The sequence below is a fragment of the Phoxinus phoxinus genome, assembly GCF_949152265.1.
Source record: "Phoxinus phoxinus genome assembly, chromosome: 6".
In the NCBI taxonomy this organism is placed as follows: domain Eukaryota; kingdom Metazoa; phylum Chordata; class Actinopteri; order Cypriniformes; family Leuciscidae; genus Phoxinus; species Phoxinus phoxinus.
The window spans coordinates 11,540,952-11,563,457 of NC_136881.1; the positions used below are offsets into that span (position 1 = coordinate 11,540,952).

At 37.9% G+C, this 22,506-nt stretch overlaps 1 protein-coding gene and 1 long non-coding RNA gene across 3 annotated transcripts in view; one reads left to right on the forward strand and one right to left on the reverse strand.

Annotated features, from left to right (window-relative positions):
- The window catches only part of dlc1 (DLC1 Rho GTPase activating protein), a 108,178-nt gene that overhangs the window by 85,665 nt on the left and 7 nt on the right, over positions 1-22,506 (reverse strand). Inside the window, exons 1-3 of one of the 2 annotated variants that reach the window (XM_079617019.1) lie at positions 22,053-22,506; positions 21,723-21,958; positions 19,213-20,689 (exon numbers count right to left, since the gene is read on the reverse strand). The exon at positions 22,053-22,506 is cut by the window's right edge and continues 7 nt beyond it. In XM_079617019.1, the coding sequence (XP_079473145.1) occupies positions 19,213-20,610 (1,398 nt within the window). In that variant the 5' untranslated portion in view covers positions 20,611-20,689; positions 21,723-21,958; positions 22,053-22,506. The remainder of the gene's footprint in view (positions 1-19,212; positions 20,690-21,722; positions 21,959-22,052) is intronic. The other variant, XM_079617020.1, reaches the window with a different exon arrangement.
- LOC307000977 lies at positions 1,841-17,438 on the forward strand. The gene is made up of 3 exons (XR_013798143.1): positions 1,841-1,948; positions 16,960-17,074; positions 17,194-17,438. It is a non-coding gene; the product is annotated as an uncharacterized lncRNA (long non-coding RNA).

The following is a 22,506-nucleotide window of genomic DNA, read 5'->3' on the forward strand; positions in this document are numbered from 1 at the left end:
TGGCGGAATGATTACATTACTAGCAGAGAGCTACACAGAGAGGGAAGAGAGAGAGATAGAGAGAGTGGAAAACAGAAGTTGTAATGCTACTCAAGCAGAGAGGAATGATGCTGGCACTTGCCCCGTGTCTGAACCAGGCCTGTGCAAACAGCCCCACACAAAGCAGAGCAGTGTGTAAAGGGCTTGCGTAGCTTGTTCTGGTATTTACCCTTAATACACGCTTGTCTATCACAGAGCACACAGTTAGAGAAAGAGAGACACTCTGCTAATAATGAGCTAACAAAAATACAAATCATTGTCCAAAAACACACATTTTATCTCCAGACACCTTGAAGGTTTTTAAAAGTTTGTTTTTGTTGTTTCAATATAGAGCACAGGTCATGAGGATTAGCTGATTGACTTATTTGATGAGCACGTCTATGTGTAATATGTTTGCTCAAGTCATTGTAGAAGTTTACTTGCAGAGTAAAAAAAAAAAAAAAAAACGGTCAGCGGAACACAAGGACTAATGTTGCTCTGTTTTATAAAATGAAAGTGAAAGGGGGGTGGTACTGTCTAGCCCCATAAAAGGAGTTAATTTGTGCAATTTTTTTATATAATATTTAACATGTGGTACTGTATATACGCCTTCTTAAACCATACGATAGCTTAACATAAGGAATGGCCTGATATTTTAATTAATAATTATTAAAAATCTCATTTGAATTTTCGTTCGCACCAGGTTTGACCAGTCATGTAAAATTACATATGGGAAAAGCATAAAGATTTGATTAAAAACAACCTTCTGTGTTCCTTTGAAGGTCATTTGGGTAGGGAATAACATGAGGATGAATAAGTAGGCTAAGTTTACGTTTTAAGGTGAAGTACTTTAACTCCAACACCGTCATGCTGTAAAGAGATTTACACACACAGACACATTCATTACAGTTAAGGCCATTTACAGCTACTGATTAGGTGTGACTGGTGCAGGTGTTGACAAATTTAGCACATCATCCCAAAGGATGTGCATGAATGTGTGTTGTGTTCAACAACAACAACAACAACAACAACAAAAATCATGTTTAAAAAAGCTAAAATACACTTTGCTTTATGTATTATTTTTGTATTAGTGAGTGAGTGAGTGAGTGTGTGTGTGTGTGTGTGTGTGTGTGTGTGTGTGTGTGTGTGTGTGTGTGTGTGTGTGTGTGTGTGTGTGTGTGTGTGTGTGTTAATTTAGAGCACTTTGCCACAAAAAATATATTGTTTGTTTAGGACAGTCTGAAGGTCTGAAGGTCAGTCTGAAGGTCTGGCTACGCGAGACTAGGTAGAATATAAATCTGCAGTCGAAGACATGCTTTTTGTCATATCTTGTCTATTCCTGGGAATACATTATGATAAAATGTAAATTATATATTTTTTGGAATCCTTTGCAACGTTACATTTTTGCTACTCTAACGTTACATTTTTGGGATTGACAACCGCATTTACTTACAGATCTCGAAATGTCCAGTTCCCACATCAATTTGCAGTAGCATAGTGTCTCAAATGAACGTCCAATACTAGTAACCATAGCGACAGTGACCAAAGTGATTTCAAAGATGGCGACGTCCTTAAAACTAAAATTAACCTCAAGTTCATCCATGAAAATCTTTATTAACGGACAGCAGCTTCAATGTAAACATGCGCTAGCCGGACACCTTTAACCGTTGCACTTGTGTCTCGCGCATGACCCGCGCGCATATAACACAGACAGTATATGATAACCAGAGCCCGTCTACGGATTAGCCCTTATTAGACATTCTCTGATATAACCATAGACAGTAGGATATACTGTAGGATATTATATATTAGATATAATGTCTAATAAGGGATGATGAGGGATGAGTCTGACACAACTGATGGGAGCCGCTCCGGTGGAGAACCAAGAACCTCCAGAATCAGATGATGCAGGGATAATATCTCAGTCACTGTAAGTCACCAAAAGCAAAACCACACACAAAAACCCTTTGCAGATGAGCTGTCTCTAGAACTGTATGAAGTGACAGACAACTAGTCCAGCGTGTGAGAGTGTGAGTTCGGTTATAAAATGCGGTTGTCACGCACGTAAATAATCGTGTGTAAGTTAAATGTAACCACATTAAGGACTCAATACGGTTAATCATATTCTTCTGCTGTGTGTGAACGTGGCCTTTATATCACAGAATAGCTAACTTACTGAACTAAATAATAGGCTAATAATAATTATATATATATAGCCTATACAAGTTTATATTAACCAGCGTTATTTTAGTGTAGCCTAATTTATATGCTAGCCTATTATAGTTTTTGTTAATATTTTGAATTAGATTTAGTCTTTATATTTTCTGTTTGCACTTTTTAATTTAGTTTTGTTTTTAAATATATATATATATATATATATATATATATATATATATATATATATATATATTAAAGTTATATTTTAGTTTCTGTATTTCATTTTAGTTATTTTAGAACTGTATTCCAACTTCAAACAAAAAGAAAATGAGATATGTTGTATTAATTGGTAACTAGCTGAAATAAAATTAGTTTAATTCTTTATATTTAATTTTTATTTGAAGTAATGACATTTTTTGTTTTTAGTTAACGGTAATAATCCTGACACTAAAATAAAATGAACGAACTAATCAATCAGTCACTCAAAAAAAATAATAATAATCAAACATAAATAAATAGTTTTCTTGTTAAATAAATTTGACAATTCTGAAGTTTTAATTTAAAGGTTCTCTAAGCGATCCTGGGTGACGTTCGAACTATTGTCAAACAAAACGGAGGCTAGCTAGACCCTCCCTCCTCCTCATCCGTGCAATAACCCCCCAAACCCCACCCCACATCATTCTTGTCGGTTATTGGCTGGAACAGTTTGTTATGTTTCGTGGTGCGGGTTAGTCCAGTTTGTTTTTGCTGCTGTTTGTGGAGCCTGGGGTGTCTACAGAGATATTTGCTGTATGTGACAAAAAAATGTTTGGCCTAAAAAATGTGTGACATCGCTTAGAGCACCTTTAAGGAAAATGAAAAAAAAAAAAAAAAAAACACCTTGTTATGACTCGTTTTTATTACATATAACTCAAACCAAAGGGCATGCAAAAGAACCAGCAAAACCATGACGAGATCTAAAAATGTCAAGTGACACACTGAACCAAACATCGAAATGAATACAAGGTGTAAACCACAATCAAACAATGAGGACCTACTGGTAACTGATTGAAACAAAATAAACTACCTGAAACCTATAGGGCACAGAACTAAAACATGATACAAAACCCACTCAAACAAACTCAGAATACCGTCACACCTGAAGTTTTACATTTTGAACTTAAAATGTAAGGCAATTAAAGTGTACAGTGTGAATGCGCTAATCACAGTCACAGATTAGATCTCTTTAAAATACAAATGGTTTCTCTTTGACACAAGTTTGCTTAATGCCTTCTGTACACCTAAAGACTTTGAAAAGATTTAGAAAAGACTTTATAAGATTATCAGCTCACATCTAAAGACTTGGTTTCACAGACTCACAGTCTCAGACTAAAGATTTTACAAACACTGAATCTTGTAGTGACACTATTTACAAGACTACAACAATTTTTTTCCTCCATTAAAATAGGCCTTTTTATGCATATTTTTAGTTTTATGAGTAAAAATATGTTAATTTATATTGTTTAATTACAATAAATCACTTTCTTTTCCAGAAAAAAAAAATCAAATTAGACATTATGTGAACATCTCTTAATAAAGAGTTGACTATTTAATGGGATGACCTAACTTTTTCACATGACTGTATATGGGGGTTATATGAATCTATATCATTATATGATGAGAACAATAGTTTGAACTAAATGTCTTGAAAGGGTATAATTTTAAATGCAGGCATGTCGATGGCTTCGGCAATATCGGTCCACTTCTTTTCTTTTTCCACTCTGTCGTGGTATAAATGGCAGTTTACATCAAAAAGACACGGCTGCTCTGCCCCAACCCGATCACACCAAATGCGTCTATACAGCACGCAGTGTGTTTATCGTGTAATATATACGCGAAAATGAGTTTTTACGTGCATAGTATACGCATGGATAGCACATGGGTAGGTTTAGGGTGGGGTGTGTGTGTATGTATTATACGCTTGGGTAGGATTAGTGCTGTGGGGTGCGTGTGTATATCACGCAATAAAGTGCGTATCATATGCACGCGCAAAACTGCATATCATATCCACGTAAAATCTCATTTTTGCGTATAAATTGCACGATAAACACACTGCGTGCTATAGAGACGCATTTGCGTGCTCAACAAGACGCTCCTCTTTATCCACGGTCCATTTTCGCCTACTTGGCGCTCGTTGTGTTTCCACGTCCGTCGACATGTTTCTTTGTGACTGATGGCTTCCTGTTTCCGTCACTATGACTACGCTAGGACTTGCGATAATATCAAACATGTTTGATATGAAAGACTAGAGAAAGACTGGCATAAATCGGGTCGCCGACTGCAGATTATCCCCTCACATTTAACGATCGAGACGACGGGAGCGCGCCGAGACTCCAGTAAGATTCCTAAAGACTGCCGGTCTTTAGTCAGGGACTGTGAAAATCCTTTGGTGTACGCCCAGCATAAGTCTCCTGCTTCTCAGATTTTAACCTCCCCAGCTGGTGTACACATCTCCTCTTCTATTTCCGAACTATTCTCAACAATGTCACAAACTGCTCATGTTTACCAGGATACCAAAGTCTGCAATCAAAAGTCAGAGATCTCAATCTAAACTCAAACATGATTTATCTAGTACTTCCAAGACCAGATTTTCTGAGCTATATAATATATGCTATCCACAGCATATTCATAGCTCTACTTTGACTAATAGCTTACATTTTATTTGCTTGTATTTTTATTTTTCCTAAGCAATTTAAATAGAAAAGGACGAATTTGATAATTAAAAAGTAACTTCTTTATCAGAAAAAAATAAGTAAAATGGCAGAGTCATTTTTAAAAGGTTACCGTGTAAACACACAGGTCAGGGTAACACCGGAAAGTACACATTGACATCACATGCATGCAAGTTTATAATGATTGAACTACAGAAAGATTCCTCTCTCGGTCTTGCTTTCTTCATGTCTCAAATGTGATATCAGGTGTTACACTGACCTCAGGTGGTGTGTTTTTAGTAAGACACTACAGCTGTGGACATCCTTAGAAACACACATACACTGATGCACAAACCCAAGCTTGTGTATAGGGTCAGAAATTAAGGGTGGCTTGGGGCAAAAATTCCAAATAAAGTGACAAGCACCTAAAAATGGAGGTAAATATGTTCTGATATAGCTCTTAATATTGAATTATAAGCCTAGCTAGTAGCTACATTAACATTATAAAGAATATTTTTAAAATATTCAAATTAACACATTTTATATTCAATATCATTTATATATTTAAAAAATGCCTTTGAAAGTCTAATCCAGGTGGCAAATATACCCCTTAATGGAGAAAGCAGACTTGGGGACGGGGACATTTTATGCCATTATAAACCAGTTTGGGTCCTCAAGTTCTTTTTTTTTTTTTTTGTCAGGTTTTTCAAATGTTCTAGGACATTCTGAGACCTTTTATAGCTACAAGGACAGCAAAGCATGTACACACACATGCTCTCACACATACACACAACACATTCTACATTCATACAGCACACCTCTCACTACAGTGACCTTTCCTTGACATTTCGACATTGCATCTGCTTGTGTTATAATAAGCTTCAATATAAAGTGTGAAACTGAAAATGTATTTTTATTCGAATGTTACGCTGAAACACCCTCCTCAAATAAAGTCACTTAACCTCAATGATAGATCAATGATAGATAGCAGTAAAATTAAGTAAAACAAATGTGTAATTAAAGGTGCTCATGCAAAAGTTTGTTTTCAGGTCCAAGAGAAAGTGCAGAAATGTGCTATTTACTTCATCCTTGATTGATTAATTAATACACATCTGATAATAGAGAACATGATTGAAGTTGGTGAATGGTACAGGTCATTGAGTTTATTCCCAGTATTTGGATTTCAGCCAGTCCAGTCCTTTGACAGCTGTTGTCTGTTATATGCATCTTATTACTCTCTCTCTCTCTCTCTCTCTCTCTCTCTCTCTCTCTCTCTCTCTCTCTCTCTCTCTCTCTCTCTCTCTCTCTCTCTCTCTCTCTCTCTCTCTCTCTCTCTCTCTATATATATATATATATATATATAATCATTTGGCCTCGACCACCACCTCTCTCATATTTTGTTCTTCATTTTACATAGCATTCTGGCGATAAAGATGCTTTGCATGGTAAGCTAAAGATCCAAATGTTTGGTTCAATTTGTTTGCATAGAGTCAAAGAGCCATAGGGCCCTATCTTGCACCCAGCGCAATTGACTTTGAACACCGACGCATGTATCATTCCTATTTTGCACCCGCGCACAGCGGACTTTTCCCTCCACAGACGCACGTCGGTAAATTAGGGAATGAACTTGCGCTCGCGGGGGAGGTTCAGCGCAAAGAGGAGGCGTGTTCCGGCGCAAAACTTCCATGGTGCTATTTTCCAGTTTTAGAAAGCAATTGCGCCATTGATCAGGAAAAAAACAGTCTAAAGACAGTGGCGCGTTGCGCGTTAGTGATATGGTATTTTAAGGGCGCGTGCTTGGCCATAATGTTAACGCGCATCCACTTTGATTCTCTAATATAAACAGATGCAGCAGTTTTCATTTTTGCAAATCATACATTATTACAAGGAAAAATATTAACACACGAGGGAAATCATTGTTGTGTCCGTGAAGATGTGAAAAAGATCTATCTAGATAAAAAAAAAAAAAAATCTAGATTAGGCTACACATTTACCCAAATTATACGCCTGTTTAACCGAACCTAATTTGGGTGGGTTTCTCCCATCATCCCCAATGTCACTTCTCTGTGTTTTACGGCCCTGACGAGAACGTCGGTTTCCTCGGCTGTGAACTGCTCCTGGCGTGCGCCGGCAAACCCGCCGTTATAATAGCAATCCGCCGTGGAACAAGCGCGTCTGCTCTTAAAGGGAATGTGAGATGGCGCTCTGATTGGTTTATTTCACGTTACGCCCAAACCACACCTATGAATAATGAAGCTACTTCAGACCAACCCCTTTTACATTTGCGTCGGGCGCAAGAGTCATTTATCCCGCTGGGAAAATAGCAACAGCGCCGGGATCCGCCCACAAAGTTACTTGCGCTTTGCACTTTGACACTTGCGTTTCAGATCGTTAAAATAGGGCCCATAGAGTCTCTTGATGAGACTGCGATACAATTACAAATGAGGGGAACATTTGCATTCTATGTCGCTTTGAATAAAAGCGCCTGCTAAATGATTAAATCATTGAGCATTTGTCATTGAACACTTGAGTCTGTGGACAGTACAATAAAAATAAATGCTGGATTGGTGCTCAAGAGACATTTTTTATTATCAAAGTTGAAAACATTTGTGCTGCTCATTTTGTAAAAACTGACTTTTAAATATATTTTCTTTGACGAATAGAGTTGAAATAGATACCGTGTGTGTGTGTGTGTGTGTGTGAGAGAGAGAGAGTGTGAATTACCTGCGCCTGTGCAGCGTCTCTCTACTAGCAATGAAGCTGAGTGTTGAATTACTTAAAAACAGCAACATTACCTCCTTGGTGAGTAATATAATGTAGTGATTCAAAGCTAATTTACTGTATTAATAAAGGCAAAGGGCAGTGATGACAGTAATGAAGGGCAGTCTCTTTGCTCCTGAATGTGTGTGTGGCGCACAGTGCGATATACTGTATGTGCGTGTGACGTATGTGTCTCTGTGTGTGCTTCATTGAAAGCAGCATATTAATATATAATGGTGATTAAACTGACATGGCTATTTTATTGGAATCAAGTATTCAGGCATCATTTATAATTTATACGGGCAGTGTGAAAACTGTAAATATTTGCTATACTTTTTCTGCATACGCTGTGAAACAAAGCTAAGATGGCCTTAGAGGGCCAGAAAGAAATCAAAAGATTTATGCGCGAGTTTGTGTGTGTTCTCTCTCTATTATTATAATGTCTTGTGACTGCCTCCCCATTTATTTTCCATTTAGCACAGAATTATCCTGTCAGAGTCAGTGCTTTGCTGTTGGATTTGCAGAGGTGAGCCAGAATTGTGCGAGTGTGTGTGTGGTGAAAGGCTAGTTGCGTATGCCTAAGCTTTTCCATGACACACACTTGTTCTGAAACGCTCATAAACACAGCACACACACACATAGCCCTCTGTTCTCACTCTCATGTGATGCATTGTTCTATCTCTGATATAAGTGGCATCTGTCTTACAGAGACTTAAATGGTTGCATATACCAGAAAACCATTATTTTTAGAAGTAAGATCTGCATCTTTAACGGATATGAAAACTTTTACAGTTTCACTCTCTTTTAGTGTCTTCTACTGGGTCACATTCCTACAGGGTTCTTCCTGTTTTGATTTGACAGAATCCCCACACTGTGAGATCTCCCAGAATCCTCCTGCTCTCTTCCTCTTTCCCAGAGACCTCTGGGGAATGTGCTTATATGACCAACTAAAGTCCTTAGTGACCCCACAGATCTTTCCTTAAGACCTCAGCGTCTGAAATGAGTGTGTCCTGCAGAGTGACACATCGCCGGTTAGCCACTTATATAAAATGGAAGCTGTCAGCCAACTATCCTGCACAATCCTTCACTAGAAAGACAGGCTTAGAGAAGAGAGAGAAGGGAATAAAACTGGACACATGATAAAACTCCTGTAAAGATGCTATGGTACAATTTCAGGCCTCAACTCTTATTGTAATGAAATGGTTTTGCACTATGCATCAGGGGAACTGCATTTTGCTGGTTTGTTTAATCCTACAATTAAATCCTTCAGTCAAGATATGAAAAGTTGACATGTTCCACCTTTTAAAGTTTTTGAAAGTCTGTACTTATTTGATACATTTAACGTTGTGAATATTATGCTAATTTAAACGACTGTTTTCTATGTTAAGAATTTTTTTAATAACAATTATTCCTCTGATGGCAAAGCTGAATTTTCTGCAGCTATTACTCCAGTCTTTAGTGTCACATGATCATTTATAATGCTGATTTGGTGCTCAAGAAATATTTATTATCATAATCAATGCTGAAAACGGATGTGCTGCTTACTATTCATGTAGTTAAATAACACCAACCTTTTAAATGGTATCACTACAGTGATACAGTGGCTGTGGGTCTCAGAAGCAGAGCTGAATAACACTAAGCTAAATTAATGTAATTATCGTAATGTAAATATACAGAACCTCGGTCGGGAGAATACTTGGCAAGTACCTTGTTTTAGTACGACAAATTATTGAAAACGTCAGCACAATATTTACTTCCACACGTTGCCACATACAGCAGTACATGACGGCTCATTTAGTATGACTCATGTACTTTCAAAAATACATGATTACTTGCCTAAAATTAGCTCACAGTATTACAAACTCACCTATGATCAACCACCACAAAAATGTCACTGCAAAAACACACTGATACACAGATATATATTTGAAAACATTTTTTAAAAAGTGTTTGTTAAAAACCCCTGTTCATAATAATACTGAAACAATAGGCCTAACATACTGAAGACAACAAATGTATAATGTGTTTGCAATAACCTCATCACAGATTTTCAGGAAATGGCATAAGCTACAACATTCCTTTGGTAAACTCATTTACTTCAGTATCTGAAGTATTTTGCTAGATATTTGGCCTCAGTCTTGAACATGACATTACTGCATCATGTGACTGGAGCAGATGTCAATGTTTAAGTGGGACAGAGACTGGGTGTATTATGGAAAGGCACAGAGCGACAGCTTCGGAATTTCCTTCCCAATTATTGTGCTGCATATTATTGAATAAGGTCAATAAAGGACACACAGTGGAATCATTTACCTTACTTCAGCGCTCCGGACACAGTAGCTACCAAAGAAAAATAAAGGGTCGCTCTTCTTTAGCATGTTGTCATGTGATGTGAGGTTATCCATTCTTAGTTTTAGTATTTTGCTAAATAAGAATAACTTTGATCTAAACTGATGTGTATAATTTCAATCAGCATTGTTTGGACATGTACCATGGTAACACTATGATATTCTGGACGATTTTACAATAAAAAAAAACATCAATCATACTGAATGATTACCATGCACACTATAGTCCATTCAAAAGTCTGAGGTTTTTAATATTTTTTTTTGTGAAAGAAGTCTCTTATGCTCACAAAGGCTGCGTTTATTTAAACAAAAACAGTAAAAGCAGTAACATTGTGACATATTTTTACAATCTCAATATAAGTTTTCTATTTTAATATATTTAAAACAAAATTGTTTATTCCTGAGATGGTAATTTTACTTTCAGTCTTCTTCAGTGTCACATGATCCCTAAATCATTCTAATGTGCTGATTTGCTGCTCAAGAAACATGTTTTATTATTATGATTATGAACGTTGAAAACAATTGTGCTGCTTAATTGCAGGATTCTTTAATTTATAGATATTTCAAAAGAACCTTTATTTATTTAAATTTTTTTAACAATATAAACAGTCACTTCTGATCAATTTACAGAATCATCGCTAAATAAAAGTATTAATTACTTAAAAAAATATCTTACTGAATCCAAGTGTTTGAACGGTACGGTACATACGATAAATATGGCATATAGGCTACGTCTTTACATAGTTTTAAGATGATACCAAGTGCAAAACCTATGGTAACCATGGTGTTTTTTTTTTTAAGCTTCTTAATGACAATTCTATTAAACTCCCCAACACACACAGTCACCCACACACACTCTCAATCCACTAAGACTAAACACAATACGCGGTGAGATGAGTTAATCCATCAACACATGGACAATTCCGGCGAAAAATGAACCTAGGGGTAATTAACACATGGTTACCGAGTCGATCGTTCTCTGGGATGTGTTTTCATGATAATCGAATGTAAAGTTTTATCTCTAAAAACCGATTAGCTTATAACGCTAGTATATGGGGCATTGAATATAAGTAAAAAGAAATCGCTAGTTAATACCACTAACAAGGCTCAAAATAGCCTCACACTAACACGGTAGCATAATAAGGGTCCCTACATGCAAACCGAAGCATTGAGAACTTTGTACCGGTAAGTGTACAGACAGTTTAATAAGAAGATACTTTATAAAGACAGTACACAGTCTTTACCAGTCGAGCCACAAACGCCGTGCTAAGTGAGCTGGTCGATAGGTTTAAGTCACAGTTCAGATCACGTAGCACGGCGTTCTTGGCTCGACTGGTCGAGACTGTTTTCCAAAGATGGCTCCTGCCTGTATACTTGACAGTGTACAGGTGAAGAGCATCACAAGATACTGCCCAGATCATATAGGGAGCACTACATTCTGACAACTAAATTGCACTTTACAGTAAGTTTGGACTTGTTGCTCCTAAGCCACATGTCCTCTTTTGAAACTTGCTGGCACACATTTCTAATCTTGTTTTGGTGGTTGGCCCTAACATAAAGCTTTTCTTAACAGAAGAGAGTTCTGAACCCCTGGCCTGGTTTAGAGTTCCCACTTGAATCATTTATTGGGAGTTGCAGCAATTGAAAATAAAAGGCACATGAACTAGAGTGGGGGCCAAGGGGCATCAGATGCTCTATGTACATAGAGGCCTTTAGCGGGTAGTTTGACCTCTTTCACAGAGTTTAAAACGCAGTTCAAAGGAGCCAAACATGCTGCAATTCAGCTGGTTGTACATGCAGAACACTGCTTGTTTGTGAATGATAAATGAATGTGAAACTGACACGTACAAATCTTTTGCTCTAAGAACGCAAAGAAATGATAGTATAAATATCCATTTTAAGCCTGATTGGGCTGATCAAAATGGTATGTGAACTACAGGGGGTGTTTAATAAGCTCTTAAATCTATTTTCTCATTTAAAGAATACTGCACAGTCAGCTCTTGGAAAAAAAAGATTCCTTAAAAACCCTGTTGGGGACTAGAAAAACTCAGCATGAGTGTTATTGTGAGAACAAATGCCCATTTCATTCTCCTACTGGACATTTTTAGTTCATTTGACATGGTTATTTATTGTTCCTCACTTTGCAGGACAAATCGGTTGACACTACAGTACCTCAGAGCATATAAACAAGACATAGCCTACATTCCTTAAGCAGCACTTTAAAGGGGACATATCATGAAAATCTGACTTTTAAGTGCTATAATCGGGTCCCTGGTGCATCTACCAACCCAGAAAACGTGAAAAGTGAAGCCTTTCTCTCCAAGCATGTCAAAAAATATGCCGATCAGATTTCGCTCCCCTTCTGACGTAGGAAGGGGATCTTATTTAAATATTATTCCCACCCTTAATCTGCACGTTTCCACCCAAGACGCAGCCATTTGGTTTTCGCAAGTGACAAGTGTAACCAGTTCAAACTCAATGACGAAAGTTCGACCTCTGTCTTATAAAGACCTCAGGAAACTGTGTACACTTGTGTAAAAGTTAAACATGACAGTACATGCAAGTCGATGAAATTAATCAATGTAACTCCACAACAACTTAAATGTTTCCACTAACCATAAACGTCCAAGGGCGTCTAAATGTTGCAACCTCTTCCAGAGTCTCTCCATAAGGCTGCACTCTGCTACGGGTTCTTTCTGAGATTTTGGATGAATGAAATCCATGTGTTTTGTTATTGCCGGAGTATCCGAAGCTCGTGGATCGGCTCTCTTCTGAACGGAGGCGGGGAGCAGCAGCTCATTTGCATTTAAAGGGACATGCACAAAAACGGCACAGTTTGCTCACACCCAAAAAGGGGCACATTTGACAAACTATAAAAATTGATCTGGGGGGGTATCGTGAGCTGAAATTTCGGGTAAGACACATTCTGGGGACACCATAGAATTTCATCTTGTGAAAAGGGGCATAATATGTCACCTTTAACATAGCTGACCACCAGTACTGTTCAAATTATTATTATTATATATATATATTTTTAAAGAAATTAATACTTAATACTATTCGGCAAAGATTCATTAAATTGATCCAATGAGACAATAAAGGCTTTTACATTGTTACAAAAAAATTAACCAAAACATTAAGTTAATTAAGGTGTGGAATGTGGATTACATTAACATTAAGGTTTTTTTTATTTTTTTGAAAGCTGATAGCTTCCCACTGATGTACTACATTGTTAGGATAGGACAGTATTTGGCCGAGATATGACTTGGAAATCTGGAATCTGAGGGTGCAAAAGGATCGAAACATTGAATCACCTTTAAAGTTGTCCATTTATGTTCGCAATTGAGCTGCATTCACTCACAAAAGTAAATGTTTTATATATTTATGGTAGGAAATTTACTAAATATTTTCATGGAACGTGATCTTTACTTAATATCCTAATGATTTTTGGCATAAAAGAAAAATCGATAATTTTGACCCATACAATGTATTGTTGGCTATTGCCACAAATAAACGCGTGCGACTTGTGACTGGTTTTGTGATCCAGGGTCACATATATGTAATAATAAATAAGAAGAAATGTAACTAGAGCACCAATCAGCATATTTGATTGATTTCTGATCGTGTGACACTGAAGACTTGCTGCTGAAAATTCAGCTGCCATCACCGGAATAAATTGCAATTTAAAATATATTTATTTTAATAATATATTTTACATTATTACTGTTTTTTTATTGTATTTTTAATCAAATAAATATTAGACCCCAGACTTTTGAACGGTAGAGGATGTTGGGTTTTGGATGCTGCAACATTGGTTTCTTCACTTTCTTAAGAGGATATTTCACTCAAAAAAGCTTTTTTCTGTCATAATTTACTTACCCACATGTTTTCAAACCTGTATCAACTCTGTTAATGTTTTTTGGGGTCCCAAACAACATTGGAACCCACTGACGGCCCCAAATATAGCGACACTAGTATATCTTCTTTTGTGTTCCACAGAAGAAAATTAGTGCACACATGAGGGTGAGTAAATAATGAAATTGTGAACTCTTCTTCCAGCTTTCCCTTTCTTGATCAATACACATCACTAAATGAGGACCATGCTGGTCAACTGATTCATCAGTTTTGCTGGTTAAAAGCTTGACTGCTCATTAAATATAGCGAGACCAAAGTGAAATACTGTATGATCAACACGGCTGCTCTAGAGACTTTGTGCATCTCAAGGCCAAATCAGCAGTATTCATCAGGGAGCTAATTTTGAGATTGATCTTCATCATTAATATCTGCATCATCATAATTACTGTACCTTTTCACGATTTTATTATCCCTTTGTCTCTAAGGGTGAGTGAAACGTGATCTATAAACACCTTATGATGGGGCAAGGTACTGCTTTTTTATTATAAACTTTATTAGAAATGTACACATGCACGCACATACACATATCCATGATATCTAAGAACTCTAACAGAACAAGTTTTGGATGTTTTGGTGAAGACATGGAAATTTGTTTCAAATGATTTATTATTTGTATAATATAATATAAAGTGATAATATTAGTTAAACAAACTACAATACTTAAAGGTGCTGTATGTAGCTTTTTCACTCTACTAAAGTCTGGTTCACACGGGACGATTTTAAAATTGTCGGCCGATTTTCCAAACCTGTGAGACCCCACACACGGCGATAAAAAATCACGGGTCGTACAGTTTTGGTCGTACAGTGTGTGGTGCGCAACCACACGGCAAAATCAACACATCACACACGAACCGATTTGACTCCCGAGCATTCCCAGGTCAGACGGGAAATCTCGCAAAATCCCTCGAGATCAAACGTGACTTCAGAGTAAACAATCATGGCGGACGAAGAGGATGCAGTGGCGATAGTTTGTAGTTTGTTTTTAACCGAAAAAAAAAAAAGTTATCCTCCATCTCCGACGTCCACCGGACTTTCTGGTGTGCCTTGCCGCCGGCTGTTTTGATTTTGTTTCCCGGTGCTTCCTCGCCACCTCGTCACCTCGCTTTCTGATTGGCTACACGCCACAGTCCACAGGCTGCGTGCTCGTTTGTCCCCGGGGGAGACCATACACGAAGAGAAATCGGGCCAAAAAAATCCAACATGTTGGATATCCCCGATTTGAGATCGGAGCGGTCCCGACGTCCTTCCGAGCAGACGAGAGCAGTCTTAACACACCACACACGGCAGGAAGATCTGATCAGATTATTTTAGGATAATCGGAGCATCCTTAAGATTGTCGGAAGGGGTGAATCGGGGCTAAAATCGGCCTAATTGTGTGAACCAGCCTTAAAGCATAAAAATACCATACTATGTTTGCATATATTGAGGAAACATGCCAAGTTCACATACTCGTTTCTCTGAAAAACACTTCTACAGCCAGTTGTTTTACTTTGAAATGTGCGTTTCCAGGCTGGAATGTTTGTTTTTGTTTTGGTCTGTGATACTGTTCATTCCAGGTAATATAATTTATTCATCAGGCTGATAAGATTATGTGTAATCTTAATTTTCTAATGTGTAAAAAGAATTCATATAATTCATAATTTTATCTAAGCCTATAGCCAGAATATGATGTGCAGTTTCCCAAAAAACAAAAACATTTTTATGTTGCCAATTCCTATTGTAGAAGTTTGAGTGGATGAGAGTGGACTAAATGAGATTGAGCAGTCTTGGAAGCACGGTTGTTTTATTTATAGAACTACAGAATAGCACTTATTGCCCTTACATTTTCCCCAAAGATGTTAAGACGTCCTGTTATGTATTACTATAAATAAATGCTGTTAATGTCCATGTGTCACTCTTCACAGTTCCTGGTAGTTAATGCAGATTCAGGTGTTTAAAAAACAAAAAGTGCTTCACTCTGGATCTTAAAAAAAGGCCCTGTTTTTTTTCCACTCGCACAATCACATCACTGTATATATTTCAGATATGCTGTGAACATACCACAAGTGGTAGAATGACTTAGAACATTTAGGTAGCTTTTATAAACGTGCCTTAGAAAAAAAGAGGTCTTAGTATATTGCAAAGTTTGTTCTTTATTTTCACATAAGAACTTGAAAAAAACACACAACAATATTCTGTATTAAAAAAAACAAAAACAGAATTGAGTGATTAATCGAATCGAATCTCATTGTAAATCATATCAAATCGTTCTATATTTGCAAAAATAGTTCCTGAATCGAAACGAAAACCTATGAATCGTGACTCAAATCGATTATCTATCTACCCAAAGATTCACACCCCATACCTCATGCACAAATTCATGCACACAGTCACAAGCGTACAAACACAAAGGGAGAGAGAATGTGATCTCAGACTGTTGCTCAATACGGGGAGTGATTTTTGAAACAGTCACTGTGTTAGTGCCACTTAAACGGTTCCAAGAATCTCAAATCCACCATGAAGCCCAGATTCATACTTCAACTCCCTGATAAATCCCCCGACTGACACAATCCAGCACATTCGGAGTGTCTGCGTGTGAGCAGCATCATGCGTAAAAAGGGAAATGCTTCAGTAAGTGGTCTCATCTCCAAAATCAACATTGCTGTGTTGTTGAGAGAATAGCCAAATTAGCATCTATCTCTCCGTCTACATTGCTAATACAATCCTTTGCTAATTTTATTGCAAATTCATTGAAAGAGATAATTGGAATAAGCAGGATTCCTTCAGTACTCATATGTCAAACACAAACTCCCACACTCAAGACTCCCGTTGCTCACTCTGTCCTTCAACTTATAATGGTTTGTGTCTCCATTAGCAGTAGAAAAGAGTCGTTCAAGCCCTTAAATGGCTCGCATTCATTCCAGCGTTCCGTAACAAACACAAATCCCCACAAGAACTCCAGCCACCAGCCCTGGATTTCAACCTCACAAATAAATGACAATTACACAGCATGGCGTGTTTTGCTTGGGCTGGTTCCTGTCTAATGGATCCTGCTGTATAAATAATGACTGTGTTTTGGACGACGCCTCCAGGGTCTTGTGGAATAGGGCAAGGATGAATAAACACAGAACGCTATGAGAGACTTTACCTAAGGGACCGAGGTTGGCAAGGCGGGCTGCTGTCAATCACCTACGTAAACACATAAAGGTAAAAATATATGCATACAAACACACCCAAAACAGATTACACAAACTACCTGTCACACATCAGAAGACACACAAAGCCTACACATTCTTCTCACACGTACTCTATTCGTGCCATTTTAGGTCTCGTGTGACGCCAGTTTCTTGGACCGGGGAACATTCCACAGATGCCCATGGCCAAGGATGTAAGCCGGAGTGATGTCATTGCTTTCAATAGGGCGTGGCAGTGAGCTGGCATAGTGATTTAGGATGTGGTGTTTGAAAAGCATGGTGCTATATGAATGCTTTTAATCAGAACTGTGTATACAAGCAAGAACAAACATGGAGAAGGAAGAAAGCATCTGTAGAAGAAACATGCTGGAACCGGTTTGTAAGCAGCTAAAAATAAAAGCCAGCATGCACACTGGCTACTCATGAAGAGATGTGTGCAGTGCACAGAAAAAAAAAAAGAAAAAAAAGTACACTACAGTTCAATAGGTTTTTATTAAAAGATATACCTTTGTTCAGCAAGGATGCATTAAATTGATCAAAATGTAAAAATAAATAAATTTGAATTCAAATAAATACTGTTCTTATGAACTTTCATCAAAGAAAAAACAAATAATAATCAGGGTTTTCACAGGAATATTGAGCAGTAAAACCGTTCTCAACATGGACTGTTGCACTTTATTTTACGTCCACCTGTACTTAACTAAGAAAGTACTGGGTAATAAGGTAACTATATAGGTTGTGGTTCTGTTTAGTGTAGGTTAGTACGTAGTTATTACCCAGTTAATGCAATTACTATACATAGAATGTATATGGGGAACAGTACTGTAAAATAATGTGCTACCACATGGACAATAAAAAAATGCTTCTTGAGCACCAAATTAGCATATTAGAAAGATGTCTGAAGGATCAAGTGACATTGAGTAATGGCTGCTAAAAAAAACAGCTTAGCCATCTCAGGAATAATTTACATTTATATATATTTTCAAATAGAAAACAGTTATTTAAAGTTATTTTAATTATATTTAACAATATTACTGTTGTTTCTGTTTTTAGATCTAACATATGCAACCTTGATGAAAAAAAAAACATTAAAACATCTTAACCTCAATCTTTTGAATGGAAGTGCAACTGAACATTGTCTGAACAAAGTGCTTACTCTGTGCAAACTTATCTAACACTATGGTAATATGTTCTGAGTGGTTGACACGGTGATGCAACGTGGTTGATAAGGTGTTCTGAGTAGTTGATAGTTGCTGGCTAGGTTGCTAGGCCATTCTGAATGGATACATGTGGTTGGTTGCTTGCTGACTGAAGTCAAAAGTGCCCATTCCCATTTGTGTGAATAGATATGACTTGAGTTCCTACTTTTTCACTGTAAGTCTACACGTTTTTTCCCCCCTCTTTTTTGTATGCCAGGTGAGATTCAGGTAAAAATCGTAAGCTGGATATACAGTAGCTTAGAAAAGTACACATCTCTTCAACAAGCTGCAGTACATCATTTGTGTTACCAATCATGTTTGTAACACAAATTGGTTGGATAAATTGCCCTCCAAAGTTTAATACTTTTTGGATTATGGGGTATTAAAAACAAAACAAAAAACTACAGTACAGTATGAGCTGCGGTGCTCACGTGAGAGATGCAGGTTTGAAACAATCTTGATCACATTCCCGCTGTCTTCCACCCCATAACTTCTGGTCTGCTCTCTATGGTCTCTATAATAAAAACTTGCAAAAATACCCAAAAATAAATAACTAAGAAACAGTCAAGACAGTGCGAAACTAATGGAAATCTTGTGATGCATGAAATAGAATTACTTTTCTCCGATTTTAGTTTATTTGCATGCTTAATTGCTTTGTTACAGACAATTTATGTGGAAATTCCCACAGAATTTCCCATACTGTCTGACTGACCTTAATAAGCATGGCACATAATGGGAACAATCCCATGGGCACATTTTTTTTTATCTCTGCTCTTCTTTTTATTTTTCTTGAGTAAAAAATAAAACTGAATGGAAAGTTTTTGAAACCTGCCATAAAATGTACATGTTTTAAGAGGTTGACTATTTCGGTTCAAACTAAATCATTCCTGTACATTTTTGTTAACTAAAACAACAACAACAACAACAACAAAATAAATGTAAAACATCTTACCTTCTTTGTACGAAGCTTGACAAGGGAACTTTCAGCTTTTGGTACAATCTCAGGTTCTTTGGCTGTATTTGTATTTTGATTTCTCTGAAGTTCCTCATAGAGTCCCTCAGGTTGAGGATCTCCTCTAGTTGTCTCCTTTAGCCTTGAGTTTTGATCCTCTGAGTTTGTCAAATTCACACAGTTATTGGTGTTTGAGTCTGTACATGTTAAATGTTCTGGCATCTCTGCCGATATCTGAGCAGAAGCATAATCTCCAGATTCAGAAAAGGACCCCTCATGGATGGTCTGGAGTTTTGATGAACAGTCATGCCATGTCTCCATTGTGTCAGTTCTTCCAGATGGTTCCAGTTGAAAAGTTTCACAATCAGGTGTTTTAAAACTTCCAACATTTAACACCACATGATCAGAACATTTAAAAATGCCATCACCCTGATTTTCATAGTCTTGTAGACTTTGAGTCACTATGTGATGGTTGCACACTAGACTTGCTTTATCAGCATCTAAGCTAGCTTCTGGAATGTGATGAGTTACTTGAGAAGTTGATGATGATAAAACGTTTGGGATCATAGTTTCATCTGTGCATGAGCATTCAACTTTGCCAGATGTTAAAATAGTCTGGTCAGACATTTCACAACATTGTCCTTCCACAATAATGTGTGGGTCAGCAGATTTCTGTTGTGAGTCAGAGGTGGGAGGTTTATTAGTTATGTCTGTAATTCCATTTGCGACACTCATGTCTTCAAGTAACATCTGACTACTCGCAGTGACTTTCACAAATGATTCTGTATTTTCTACAGAAGTTCCACTTTCGGTAGAAGACAACTCAGAACAGTCAACTTTGACAGAATTGTTTAAGGAGATACTGTCCTTTAACTCAGATGCTAAATCTTTCGTTCGCTCTGTTTGAGCCAATACTGTGGTAGTAGGCACAGAATGTGTCAGGCTATGAAGAGAAGATACTTTATCCTTGTTTAGTTCCTTATTATCTGGATCTCCATTGTGAGCTTGCAAATTTCCCGAAGCAGAACACTGCAATTCATCTTGATCTGCCACGTTGGTAGCTGGTAGCCTGCTATCTTGGTCACTCTTGTGCCGTGTTTCATTGACAGTATCTCCAGGCATCAATGTTCGGCCCTTTGCAACGTCGCAGTTAGGTTGAGATCCACCCTGAAACTTCTGTACTCTCTTCTCCATCCTTTTTATTCCATCTCCATTACCATGTTCAGGGCAGGATAAAGTCCAAGGCTGGTGATGACCACACTCGGGCATTGAGGCACACCTGCCACGCTGGTACCGCACATGGCAGCAGACCAAGTCTAGGTCATCATAGCTGTACTGTAATCCTGTGCGTGGGGTCACATGATCCTCCCAGCTTCTCTTATGAACGGCAACAGGCATGGCCAGATCCCTCTGCTAGCCCATAGAGCCTTATTATTACAACCCACGGAAAGCACAAAACCAGATACAGGTCCTTCTGCTGAGAAAGAGAGAATTTCTTACTTCATTGTCAAACACTTACAAGTAATATGTGAGATAAAGAAATGAAAATGCCACGTGTAACGAATGCTATTGACATTGAATCTCAAGTGCTCTTAAACTTGTTTAGTCTGAAAAGTCTGTTCTATGTTACACTGAAAAGCGCATTAACAACTTAATATGCCACAAACCTTGTGAACATTATGAATACTATAGTTTTTTTTTGTTTAACAATCAAGTGTACACTGACCAACATCAAGGTGTTCACAGCTTTTGACTTATATTGGATACAAAGATGATATATATATATATATTCAAAAGATTTCAATAACTTCTGCAGGAATCGTGAAGAAGAAAAAAATAGACAAATCACATGTACCCTTGCGCCAAGCGTTGAGTCAGACAAGCATTTCAGCAGACCCTCCACCCACTCAAAAGTACAGTAATACTTCTCTACATTCGGCACAAGTCATTCTTCAGTGATTAGCCATCAATGACTGACTTCTTTTTAAAATTAGACCAGAAGGAAAGTCTCAAGATGGAAAGAAGTGCAGTAATAAAAGACCCGTTGGGGGAAAACCACACAGCATGGTGAAATGGCAGAAGCTCTTGTAGTCCCTTAGGTCTGATAGATCTTCATGACGTCTATGTGAAGTCAGCGGTTAGCGGCGAGCGTTCAGAGAAGGTCCTAACCAGGACATTCCTCTCACATCTGGCTAGAAGTTACTCCCTCTGTGGAACATCTGGTCATGAAGTCCAGCCTGACAGAGCTCGGTTTCCTTTGCAAAGCGCTTTCGTGTATTATTCATTTTCGATAAAGACAGTTATCTTCATAAAGAAAGATAATACTTAGTTGCTCACGTCACTGACATCCTGAACTTCCTTTGTGCATGTTTGATAATGCCTCGGTAGTCCCTGCTAGAATAACTGAATATCCTAATGTGTACATAAACAATAAAAACGTGACAGTAAGCCAGCGCAGTGGATATTTTTAAAGAGACTGATAAGCAGATGGACAGTCTAAAAATTAGTACCTGAACGATTCTCCTCTTGTCCTCCTTTTCCTCTGGCCTTGTAAGCGTGTCACCCCGTGTTGGTACCGTTCGTCTGTGGCGATGGAGCGGTCAGTTACCCACTCTCCCCGTCGTGTGGTGAGCTCACCCCCTGACACAGCTAGCTCTGTTCTCAAGCCAGCCAGGACGTCAAGGTCATGTGTCTCCAGGGGTCAACAACTTCTCTATAGTCCAAACAATTCCTGCTTTGAAGACGTCTAAAGAGAAATACAGAAAAATACACTGCATTAAATCATTCTCCAATGGTGATATATAGATATGAATCCAAGTTTGAAGCCTCTAGACTAGTACTTCAGATCTGTTGATATATCAAATGTTCAGCTGTCAGAGCGGCAATGCTCCTCTGCAAAAAGCGTCCCTAATTGGTTCTGCAACCAATTTGCGTTATTCCTTCAATGAAGCGGTTGGAAAGATGATGCAAGAACTCCACAAGCGGGAGGAGGAAGCCATTCGCTTTGACCAATCTCTCCCCAGATGTCTGGGGCGATCACTGATCTTGGTCAGTTCCTGTTGAAGCCTTTTCTCCCTGGCAGACACAAGGAGGAGGAGAAGAAAACAGAGACACGTGGAGCTTGAAACGTGGAGAGCATGTTGTCATCTTGACGGTATTAGAAGTTTTTGCTTGAGATGACTGTTCTTTTTGTTTTTGACAGTCTCAAGTCACTGTTTCTCTTTCCCTCTCTCCTCCTCCATCTCTTGCTTTCTCAAATTCTCTTTTTAGAAACGAGCCTCTTCATATCCTCTC